Source organism: Ovis aries, chromosome 18, assembly GCF_016772045.2.
Source record: "Ovis aries strain OAR_USU_Benz2616 breed Rambouillet chromosome 18, ARS-UI_Ramb_v3.0, whole genome shotgun sequence".
NCBI classification, from domain to species: Eukaryota; Metazoa; Chordata; class Mammalia; order Artiodactyla; family Bovidae; genus Ovis; species Ovis aries.
The window spans coordinates 22,244,907-22,257,381 of NC_056071.1; the positions used below are offsets into that span (position 1 = coordinate 22,244,907).

The following is a 12,475-nucleotide window of genomic DNA, read 5'->3' on the forward strand; positions in this document are numbered from 1 at the left end:
ACACTGCACTGTACGGCTACTTTAGCTTTTGTTGTCACCAAACTGCCCCTAGTTATAACACTGTTACAACCAATCTTGCTCTTGGGTTTCTATAATGCTGATTATCTACTTAGGTAACAAGATTACTTCTGACCAGAAGCTACAAATTCAGGTTAAAGTGCTTCATGGAAAACACACACCCAGGTTTACTTGCGCAATACCCACGAGTAAACAGGTGTCCCTGCTGCGGAAGCCTCGGAATGCTCCAGGCCAGCAGCCCTGCCTCACCTCTCAAGATCCAGAGCCCACACTCCGAACCAGCATCGCAGGCGGGGACAACGAGCCAGCTGACCACACAGCAGGGGCTAGGTACGTGCAAAGGGCAAAGGACACCAGCTACCTTGACCAGAACCTCTCCTGGAATTTCGGGAGGTGTCTTCAAGCTGCAGCACTGCTTCCTTACAGAGCACCCCCACCAGCCCCCAACAAGGAGAGCCCTGTGAGGCATCTGGGGCTGGCACCATCCTGTCCTACAGCTGGAAAACACTCTACTTTGGCTCACTACCCAAGGTCAACCTTACAACCCAGGTTTCCCTTGTTTCTTCCAGCTCTCTTCCCATTGCACTTCTTGAACCTATGCCCTGAGAAGGCCCCCTGTAGAGCTCAAGAAGTCTACACCTTATAGGTTGGCCAGTCAGTGACCAGAACCCGGGTCTTACTAGTGAGGCCACTGGGTGCCCTGGCCAACTGTGAACATGCACACCTCAAAGCTCCTGTCTCACTGACCAGGAGTCCCTCCCCTTACTCAGGTCAACAACCTAGCCATTAGCTGAAAAATGCAGTGCTATAAACCATAAACGTTCCAGCACGTCTGAAGCAATCCAGTGAGATTTAAGTCACTGTTGACTGTCATTCTTACTGGAATATAATTCATGCAACTTTCTGAAAAGAGAAACACACATAGAACCAGGCAGGTTCTCTCACTCTTTCACTTGACATAAGCTAAATAAAGAATAAGAGTTAGCTCATGGCTTACTCCAATTAACAGGAAACATTACACGTATACTTTTTTGGAAGTCAGAAGAGGCAAGACCTACCCGTACTCCTCAGTTCCCATTTTCTTCTCTCACTTTTCTCCCAGCACAATTTAATAAATAAATTTCTATGGGGCCATCTCCTTCCTAATAAACTTCCCCCTTAAACACTTTATGTTCACATGCTTCTGCATTTTTGTGGGAATTATTTCCAAGGCAAAGTTAAAGATAAATCAATTTACAACTAAAGAAACAGCAATTACCAGTCCTTGTTCTGAGAATCCCTGTTTTACCAAGTATTTTCAAGGTCCATTTAAAAAATTAAAAACATGTTCGCTTTCATCTAAAATAAGTCAGAGAACAGGCCAACAACATTCCTATAATATGCTGCAGCTCCCACAAAAACATCATGAAACCCTGTTGGGACAACCAAGCCTCCTTGAGAAGAACTGTCTTCAGGAGACACTGCCCTCTCCCTCCACTGTGCTATGGAACACCCTAAATATCAGGAGAACCAAATGCTTGTTGACTTGCATGCCTTTTAAAAGCAATTAAAATACCCAAGAGCTGCATCATCCAGCGCAGCAGCCACTGTGACTACAGGAGTCACGTGCAGCTACTGAGCCCTTGAAATGTAGCCAATTGGAACCGAGCTACACTGTAAATGTGAAATATACATTGGATTCTGACGTCGTAACACTAACAAAAGAAATCTCTCACTAACACCTTTTATACAGATTATACATTGACACACACTATTTTGACTATGTTGGGTTACATCAAGTGTTAATCACTTTTTAAAATATTTCCAATGTAGCTGTAAGAAAAGCTACTGTAACATGTAACTCATAATTGAATATATAAATAGTCTTGTCACCTCTGACCTACTTTTTTTTCCATGTAATCAAAGGATGTCTTCACCCCAGTGGGGACCCAATCCACAAGGCAAACTACAGAAGGGGTGAAGTGCTACCTGAGAGTCAAGGTCACTCACAGACTTCACAAGGAAGCAGCCTAGAAACAGCAATGTGTGCATGTCTAGCGCATCCAAGGTTTCAAATCTAAGTCACCTGGCAAATGATCATGAATTCCTCGATTTACGGGTGTAGTGCAGACTCTACTGAAATCCAGAGAATTATCCAATATGGCATTTATCCTTCGAAAGATATTGGCATTTCTACACGTGGAGAGTGCAGGTGCTTCCTGGTTGTCCCAGCAATCTTTTATCCTTCCCGCTTCTTCTTCCTAGACACAGAAAAAAGGTGTTTAGGTTTTCTATTCTCCCTGTTGATAGAGACTTCACAACTCCTTTTCCTCTATAGCCCAATACAAGTTAGATACAGTAACAAAGACTTGAGTTTCTTGCCTGTATACTAACATACTTAACTCTCAGCAAGGTACCCTGAGAGAACAGTAAGAAGGAAAAACACTGACATGTAAGATGTAAGAACATTCTAACAAAATGGGACTTGTATAGAAGTAGAACGGCAGCAGCATGAGCTTTAAGAACCAGACACACCTGGTTCAAATTGTGAGTCTACCTATATAGTAGATTATGTGGCAATAAAAGAATAAAGTACTGATAGATACTACAATATGGGTAAACCTCAAAAACATGAGGTGAAAGAAACCAGTCACACAAGACCACATACTGTATGAGCCCAATTATGTGAAATGTGCAGAACAGGTAATCTAAAGCAGATGAGCTGCCTTCAACTAGGGAGGTGGGGAGGTGGTTAGCCAGTTGTGTCTAAAGGGTACAAGGTTTCTTTTCTCAAATGATGGAAATATTCTAAAATTAGATCATGGTGAGGGTTGCAAAATTCCATAAATATACTAAAGGTCAATGAATTGTACTTTGAAAAGTGAACCTTACAATTATGTAAATTATACATTAATACAGTTGTTTCAAAAGTTTGATTCTGCCGTTTATTGGCAGTTACTAATCTCTGTGCTACAGTCGCCACTTGTGAAATGGGGAAGAGTACCTACCAACCTTTTGATGGGATGTATACAGTACTTAGCATGGTGCTGGCATATGGTAGCTGCTATTTTTACATTTTAAGATATACCTACAGGAAAAGACTTGGGCAGGATCAAGAGTGGTACAAAAACCACCCAAAGGGTTGTTTAAATAATTGAGACAATCTATGTGGTCATTAAAAGTGCACACAACTCATGTAAGACATCACTGAATGAAAAACGGACTCCCAGGTACATAAAAGTGAACTGAACCCCCACACAAGTGATTCTTGGGTGTTCTCTCTCTCAGTCAATAAGACCACCATCCTCCAGGTGCCTGAGACAGAAATCTAGGGACCATTCCTCTCTATTCGATCTCCCTCATTCACCACATCCAATGTAAGCAAAGAAACACTGGCTGACAGACTCAGTCTTCTAAAGGGAGTCAGACTCATCGCTTCTATCATTCCCAGTCACCTTGGGGAGTGTAACAGGGAAGTCATACAAAAGCAAACAACAGCGAAAGTCCAAGTAATGAAACTAGTAGGGCCTCCCTGGTGGCTCCGTGGTAAAGACTCTGCCTGCAACGCAGAAGATTCAGGTTCTATTCTGGGTCGGGAAGATCCTCTGGAGTAGGAAATGGCAACTCACTCCAGTATTTTTGCCTGGACAGACAAGCCTGGCAGGCTACCGTCCACAGGGTTGCAAGGTATTGGACACAACTTAGCTACTAACAAACAACAACAAAAGAAACTAGAACCTAAGACCCTGTAGCTGAACACGTCAAAACAAAAATTTTAAAGCCTGGTGTTATTCTGTGTAACTTATTAAAATCCAAGTGTAAGCATGAGAATGACCAGAAACATTTAAGACTTTATAAACTCTGCAGCATGGCCTTAAAGGGACAAACCTGAATTCCACATCATTTTCAAGCTCTTGAAAGACTGGTTGGTATTCTTTGCAAACTGTGAAGATAACCAGAACACAGTTGTGCTTCCCAAGCCCTCCAGGGAGGTGCCACTGAGACGGGTTAGATCCACTGACACAGGCCATTTTCACAACTGCAGATTTCTAAGGTTAATATCCAGCTTTACAAAGGCTAAAACACAAGGATTTATAACCAATCTGCACACCTTAAGGCTACATGCTTCATTCATTCACTGTCTAACATACATTAACCAACTGCCTGCTAGCCACAGTAGCACTCTAAGGATAGGCAGATTAAACCAGCAACATCCACTGAGGAACAGATGTATCACTCTCCCCAGGTGTACAACAGGGATAAAAGTAACAATACTATCTCAGAGGGCTTTTTGTGAATTAATACACATAAAGTGGTTCACACAGTACCTGGCACATAACTATGTGCCAAATAAACAAACGCTGGCTCTCAGTAGTGTTATTATTATACCAAGGGATTAGAAGCCGCCACAAGGATCCTTGAAGAATCTACCTGCTCATTAAAAGGAGAAAAATGAACTAAAAACCTATGTCAACTATTCCTTTGAAGACCCCAGGCCCTTCCATGCCTAATTACTGTAATCATTTTATTTCAAAAGCTTAATCAGGAGCCTCCCTGGTGGTCCAGTGATTAAGAATTTGCACTTCCACTGCAGGAAGTAAGGGTTTGATCCCTGGTAAGGGAACTGAGATCCTGCATGCCACCCGCATGGTGTAAATAAAAATTTAAAAACAATTAAAAAAGACTAAAGACATGATAAAAAAAATCAAACTGTCCAAAAGCTGAACCTACCACAGAATACAGTGATCCTTTAAAAATTATCCAGTTATGTAATTCTTAGTTTCTCATTTTTTAAACAGAAACCTTTTATACATCCCTACCCTTAACAGGCCCATTACTCTGCATATTCTGTCTTAACTCTGATCAATTTATAGGTCTGAGTTCATATCCATGTTTTACCATAACCAAAAATGGGTATTTTCCCTTGATTTTCTACTGCTGCCTGATAGATTTCACTGTTATTTGTGGCATTTTTGCCATGCAGTGAGATTACTTGCAACTTTTATTGAACTTTCACTACAGACAGGAAAGCAAGCTTTAAAGACACATTACAGACTCAAAAGAGAACACAAACCTTAATACTACTGAGAATCATGGATCAATAGGAAGGATTACTTGGTCAGGCTAGAAAAGAAAAACAGTTAATTCTCTGTCTTCACATCTAAAGCAACCAGAGAAAGGAAAACAAAACCCAAAGTCAGTAGAAGTAAACAAAACATTTAAGATCAGAGTAGAAATAAATGAAATAGAGACAAAGAAAATAAATAGCAAGTGTCAATGAAACTAAAAGCTGGTTCTTTGAGGAGATAAACACTGATAAACCTTTAGCCAGACTTGTCAAAATAAAAAGGGAGGATTCAAATCAGTAAAATTAGAAATGAAAAAGGGGACGTTACGGCTAACAACACAGATATACAAGGAATCGTAACAGACTGCTAGAAGCAACTATATACCAATAAAATTGACAACCTGGAAGAACTGTAAAAGTTCTTAGAAAGGTGTAATGTCCCAAGACTGAACCAGGAAGAAATGAAATATGAACGGATCAATCACAAGTAGTGAAATTGAAACAATTATTAAAAATCTTTCAACAAACAAAAGTTGAGGACCAGATGGCTTCACAGGCAAATTCTATCAAACACTTAGAGAAAAGTTAACAGGTGCCTTTTTGAAACTCTTGCAAAAAACTGCAGAAGGAGGAACACTCCTAAGCTCATTCACTATCACCCTAATACCAAAACAGACAAAGGTATCACAAAAAAGAAAAATTACAAACCAGTACCACTGATGAACGTAGGTGCAAAAAGCCTTGACAAAATACTAGCAAAATGAATTCAACAACACATTAAAAGGATCATACAGCATGATCAAGTGGAATTTATCCCTGAGATACAAAGATTTTTCAATATCTGCAAATCACTGTGAAATATATCAACAAAATGAATAATTAAAACCATGTGATCATTTCAACAGATGTAGAAAAAGCTATTGACAAAATTCAACATGCATTTATGACAAAAACTTTCCAGAAAGTGAGCTTAGACGGGACCTACCTCAATTTAATAAAGGCCATATATGACCAACTCACAGCATACATCATTCTCAATGGTGAAAAATTGAAAGCATTTCCTCTAAGAACAGGAACAAGACAAAGATGTCCACTCTTGCCACTATTATTCAACAAAGTTTTATAAGTCCTAGCCATGGCAGTCACAGAAGAAATAAAAACACTCCAAACTGGAAAAGAAGTGAAACTGTCCCTGTTTGCAGATGATATGGTACTAAACATAGAAAATCCTAAAGATGATACCAGAACATTACTAGAGCTCATCAATATATCTGGTAAAATTGCAGGATACAGAATTAATGCACAGAAATCTGCATTCCCATACACTAACAGGAGATAAGAGACATCAAGGAAACAATCGTATTTACCGCTGCATCAAAAAGAGTAAAATACCAAAGAACAGACCTGCCTAAGGAGATAAAAGATCTGTACTCTGAAAACGATAACATATGGATGGAAGAAATCAAAGATGACACAAACAGATGGGGAGATATACCACATTCTTGGATTGGAAGAATATTGTCAAAATAACTATACTACCCAAAGCAATCTATAGACTCGATGCACCCCCCCCCCCCATCAAACTACCAATGGCATTTTTCACAGAATGAGAACAAAAAAATTTTTAAATACGTATGGAAACACAAAATATCCCAAAGAGCCAAAGCAATCTTAAGAAAAATGGAGCTGGAAGAATTAGGCTCCCTGGCTACAAAGCTACAGTAATCAAGACAGTATGATATTGACACAAGAACAGAAATATAGTTAAAAGGAGCAGAATATAGACAAAAGCCCAGAGATAAACCCACACACCTATGGTCACCTAATCTATGACAAAGGAGGCAAGAATATACAGTGGAGAAGAGACAGTCACTTCAATAATAAGTGGTGCTGGGAAAACTGGACTGCTACATGTAAAAGAATGACATTAAAACACGTAACACCATACACAAAGATAAACTCAAAATGGACTAAAGACCTAACATAGGGCGAGAAACCATAAAACTCTTAGAGGAAAACATAGCACACTGACATAAAATGCAGCAAGATTCTCTTTGACCCATCTCTTAGAGAAGTGGAAATAAAAACAAAAATAAACAAATGGCATCAACTTAAAAGCTTTTGCAGAGCAAAGGAAGCTATAAACCAGGTGAAAAGACAACTCTAAGAATGGGAGAAACTATTTGCAAACAAAGAAAAACAAAGCATTAATTTCCAAAATATACAAACAGCTCATGCAGCTCAATATCAAAACAACCCAATCAAAAAATGGGGGAAGTATCTAAATAGACATTTCTTCAAGAAGACATACAGGTGGTTAAAAAGCACATGAAAAGATGCTCAGTTCAGTTGCTCAGTCGCGTCCAGCTTTTTGTGACCCCATGAATCGCAGCACCCCAAGCCTCCCTGTCCATCACCAACTCCTGGAGTTCACTCAGACTCATGTCCATTGAGTCGGTGATGCCAGCCAGCCATCTCATCCTCTGTCGCCCCCTTCTCCTCCTGCCCCCAATCCCTCCCAGCATCAGAGTCTTTTCCAGTGAGTCAACTCTTCACATGAAGTGGCCAGAGTACCGGAGCTTCAGCCTTAGCATCATTCCTTCCAGAGAAATTCCAGGGCTGATCTTCAGAATGGACTGGTTGGATCACCTTGCAGTCCAAGGGACTCTCAAGAGTCTTCTCCAACACCACACTTCAAAAGCATCAATTCTTCGGCACTCAGCCTTCTTCACAGTCCAACTCTCACATCCATACATGACCACAGGAAAAACCATAGCCTTGCCTAGACGGACCTTTGTTGGCAAAGTTATGTCTCTGCTTTTTAATATACTGTCTAGGTTGGTCATCACTTTTCTTCCAAGGAGTAAGCGTCTTTTAATTTCATGGCTGCAATCACCATCTGCAGTGATTTTGGAGCCCAAAAACATAAAGTCTGACACTGTTTCCACTGTTCAAATCAAAACAATATACAATGAGGTATCACCCCATACCAGTCAGGATGGCCATCAATCAAAAGATCTACAAATAATAAATGCTAGAGAGTGAGTGTGTGGAGGAAAGACAGCCCTTCTACACTGTTGGAGGGAATGTAAACTGCTACAACCACTATGAAGAATAGTATGGAGATTCCTTTAAAAACTAAAAATAAGAGTTACCATACGATTCAGTAATCCCTGTCTAGACATATATCCAGAAAGTCTTAATTCAAAAAGACACATGCACCCCAGCGTTCACTGCAGCACTCTTCACAATAGCCAGGATATGGAAGCAACCTAAATGTCCATCAGCAGCAGAGCGGGTAAAGATGCAGTACATCTATGAATGGAGTATTAACTCAGCCACCAAAAGAATGAAATGCTGCCATTTGCAGCAACATGGATGGACCCAGAGATCGTCATACTGAGACAGGAAGATAGAGGAAGACACATATCATATGATATCGCTCATATGTGAAATGCTAAAAAAAAAAAGGGGGGGTACAAATGTTGTTAAACAGACTGAGTTACAAATGCAGGAAACAAACTTACGGTTACCAGGAAGTGGTTGTGGAAGGGATAAACTGGGAGACTGGGACTGTCACATACACACTGCTATACATAAATAGGTAACTAATAAGGGCTCACTGTATGGCACAGGAACTCAATACTCTGTAATCACCAATATGGGAAAAGAATCTAAAAAACACACAACACTGCAGATCAACTATACTCCAAGAAAAAAAATTTAAAAACAGTACTTCTGTTTATCAGTACTACTTTATCAATAGATAAAACTATTGATAGTTATATTTACTTATATCGGGGGAAAAAAAATGGTTCACTAGGAATTTCTACTAATAGAAGCTATTTTACGGCAGGTCACAGTTTTCTCCTCTTCAACAGAAAAGGGCTCACACCTCCATCATGAAACAGTGGCTTTCTCTAGCAATAATCCTCAACTGGAAGGGGTGATGGCAAAGAGCCTACCATCTGAAAAAAGCATTTCCCTTTTCCACAAAGGAAGAATCCTCCCCCAAACTGTGAATCACTGTTTTGAAAAGCAGAAAGAAAGCCCCTGGGACACAAACACTAAGTTTACTGCTTCAGTACCTTATCTAGCTTCCACTGGCTCAGGTGTAAGAGTGGAGTGCTACCTATTTGCAGATTTTGTGATAATGAGAAATACATAAAGTACCTTAAAACACTCAATAACTTATTAGGGACAAATGTCTCCCAACCCCACTGTTATTCAGAAGTATTCTTTCAATTTATCCTAGTCAAGCTCATCAAGAAGCCTAAGGCACATAATTGGAGGTTTTCTGCCTTTGTGGCTTGAAACTACTACTCATAATACTTTAAAATCTGAACCCTCACCATGCAGCTATGTTTGCCTGTTCAAGACTAAGATCCCAAAATGGTATACCTATTTGAATGGTACTATAAATCTAGACTTGCCCTATTTGGAAACCCCCAGCCTTGCTTTCACATACCGTATAACCCACAATCAACATGGTGATGAAACGGCCATTATTTTAGGTCAAAATCCTGGTTCGGGATTTAATTGTCATCAATGAATGCCAGCTTTACCATCCCTGGTTTATTTTTATTGTCTTTAATCAACAACAAAAAATATCTACACTGCAGACCACTTCAAGACTATCACTGTTAGTCATCTGTTATGGAGTCTTCAAAAGCCAGAAGAAAGATTCACAGAAGACTGACTGAATGACACACAGTTTATCTCCTGACGAGAATCCACGGGGCTCCACGGACAGGAATCCACCAACGCCCCTGGCAAAACTGTTCATCCTAAAAATTTTGCTGAGAATAAAATTTTCTAATTAATCACTTATTTTTTAGTTAAAAGCCCTGGTCTTTAAGTCTCTTTAACAAATGGGATTGAGAAAACTGGACAGCCTCATGTAAAAAAATTAAACTAGATATCATCCTTTAACACCATACACAAAAATAAGCTCAAAATGGATTAAAGACCTAAATGTGAGACCAGACACTATAAAACTTCTACTAGAGAAAAACATAGGCAGAACACTCTCTGATATAAATCAAAACAGTATCTTTTATTGTCTCCCAGAATAATGGAAACAAAAATAAGCAAATGGGACCTACTAAAATCTTTTGCACAGCAAAGGAAAGAATAAGCAAAACAAAAAACCACCCACATATTGGGAGAAAATATTTGTAAATGATGTGACTGACAAGAGATTAGTCTCCAAAATTTACAAACAGCTCAAGATGCTTAACACCATCAAAGCAAACAACCCAATCAAAACATGGGCAGAAGACCTAAACAGACATTTCTCCAAAGAAGACATACAGATGGCCAAGAGGCACATGAAAAGATGTTCAACATCATTCATTATTAGAGAAATGCAAATCAAAACTACAATGAGATAGCAGCTCACACCAGTCAGAATGGCTGTGATCAAAAAATCCATAAACAATAAACGTTGGAGAGGGTGTGAAGAGAAGGGAACCCGCCGATACAGTTGGTGAGAACGTAAACTGATACAGTCACTATGGAACAGTATGGTTTTTTAAGGTTCCTTAAAAAGCTAAAAGTAGAGCAACCACATGACCCTGTCATCCCACTCCTGCACATATATCCAGAGAAAAACATGATCCAAAAGGATACATGCTCCCAATGTTCATTGCAGTACTGTTTACAACAGCCAAGATATGGAAGCGACCTAAATGTCCATTAACAGAGGAATGGATAAAGATGATGTGGTACAGGGACGTCCCTGGTGGTCCAGTGGTTAAGAATCTGCCTTGCAATAAAGGGGACACCGGTTCAATCCCTGGTCCAGGAAGATACCACATACTGCAGAGCAACTAGGCCTATGCTCCACCACTGCTGAGCCTGAGTGCCCGGAGCCTATGCTCTGTAACAAGAGAGAAGCCACCACAGAGAAGTCCACGGCCCGAAACAAAGAGTAGCCCCACGCGCCACAACCAGAGAAAGCCACCATGCAGCAATGGAGACCCATCACAGCCAAAGAGTAAATGATTTAAGATGCGGTACACATATACAATGAGATGTTACTCAGCCACTGAAAGGAATGAAATAATGCTGTTTGCAGCAACATGGAGGGATGTAGAGACTGTCACACTGAGTGAAGCTCCTGACAGGGAGAAATATATGACATCCCTTATATGTGGAATCCAAAAGGAAATGATGCAAATGAACTCACTTACAAAACAGGAGGAGACTCAAGACTCAGAGAACACACTTATATGGTGGTTAAGTGTTTGGGATGGACATGTACACACTGCTATATTTAAAATGGATAACCAACAAGGACCTACGGTATAGCACAGGGAACTCTGTTCTATGTTACGTAGCAGCCTAGATGGGAGGGGAGTTTGGGGGAGAATGGATACAAGTGTAACGTATGGCCAAGTCCCTTTGCTGCTCACCTGAAACTATCACAACACTGTTAACTGGCTACACCCCAGTACAAAATAAAGTTAAAGAAGAAAAAAAAACCACTGGTCTCCAACACTTTTTTTAACTTATTATACAGCAGTAGAAAGCAATATACTTAGCCCCAAAACACTGGTTCTGAGAGGTAGTTTGGCAATCTGACTTTAGTTTTTAGTAAGTAATGATAAAGCTGAATAAAACCTCTTCAGCACTTACACTCAGTATTTTAAGGATGTCGTCTACAACAATTTGAACAACACTTACATGACCACCCACTCAGAAAAGTGTCACTCAGACCAAGATCAAGAAATGCCAGTTTCCTCTGAGGAACTGATGTATCTTCTTTAACATTCATTCCTTATGGGAAAAGGTAAATCTAGCCAAGTTCCCATGTTTTGCTTTTGTCACTGGTCACCCGAAGCCAGTTTTGGTTGAATTTCGATATGACTAGACAGTTGTTAAGAAATGCTTCTCTAAACTTTCTCTTCTGAAATTTCACCTCAAGTCTTCTGTGCAAGAATGTAAGGGATAAAACTATTAGCTTGATCCGTATGAAACTGTCAATATCTTCCCTTTTCTGACCAACAAAATAACAGCTTTGCATAGCTCAGTACTTCACAGATACTAAAAAACCTGCTACATCAGATGTTGAAATTATTGAGATAAATAAAACATAATCTGGGCCCTGGGGAGAACTAGATAAGAGGGAGAAAAGAATAAAAGTCATCTAGGTAAGTGGAAATGAAGACAAGTTTGTACAAAACACTGCAGAAGAGAGGAGCATATTAAGGTATCTGGAATTGTTTGACAACTCAGACTTTTAAATTGAAGAATAATGAAAAAGCCGAATTTCAATAAGCAAGTCTGAGAAAGAACATAACAGACAGGCAGAGAACAGGCACAGAGTGGATACGGAACACAGTGAACTCAAGGAAAGGAAAGGCAGGCCAGACTGGGCAGGAAGGCTCGCCACGAACGAAGGAGACA

The 12,475-nt window shown here is 40.0% G+C and overlaps 1 protein-coding gene across 12 annotated transcripts in view; it reads right to left on the minus strand.

The window, feature by feature from the left end:
• Nucleotides 1-12,475, minus strand: part of CPEB1 (cytoplasmic polyadenylation element binding protein 1) — a 110,058-nt gene that overhangs the window by 78,810 nt on the left and 18,773 nt on the right. For 9 of the 12 annotated variants that reach the window (XM_042235123.2, XM_042235122.2, XM_012098504.4 and 6 more), the window contains exon 2: nucleotides 2,084-2,258. The exons of the other annotated variants lie outside the window; for them this stretch is intronic. In XM_042235123.2, the coding sequence (XP_042091057.1) occupies nucleotides 2,084-2,258 (175 nt within the window). The remainder of the gene's footprint in view (nucleotides 1-2,083; nucleotides 2,259-12,475) is intronic. 12 annotated transcript variants of the gene reach the window in all.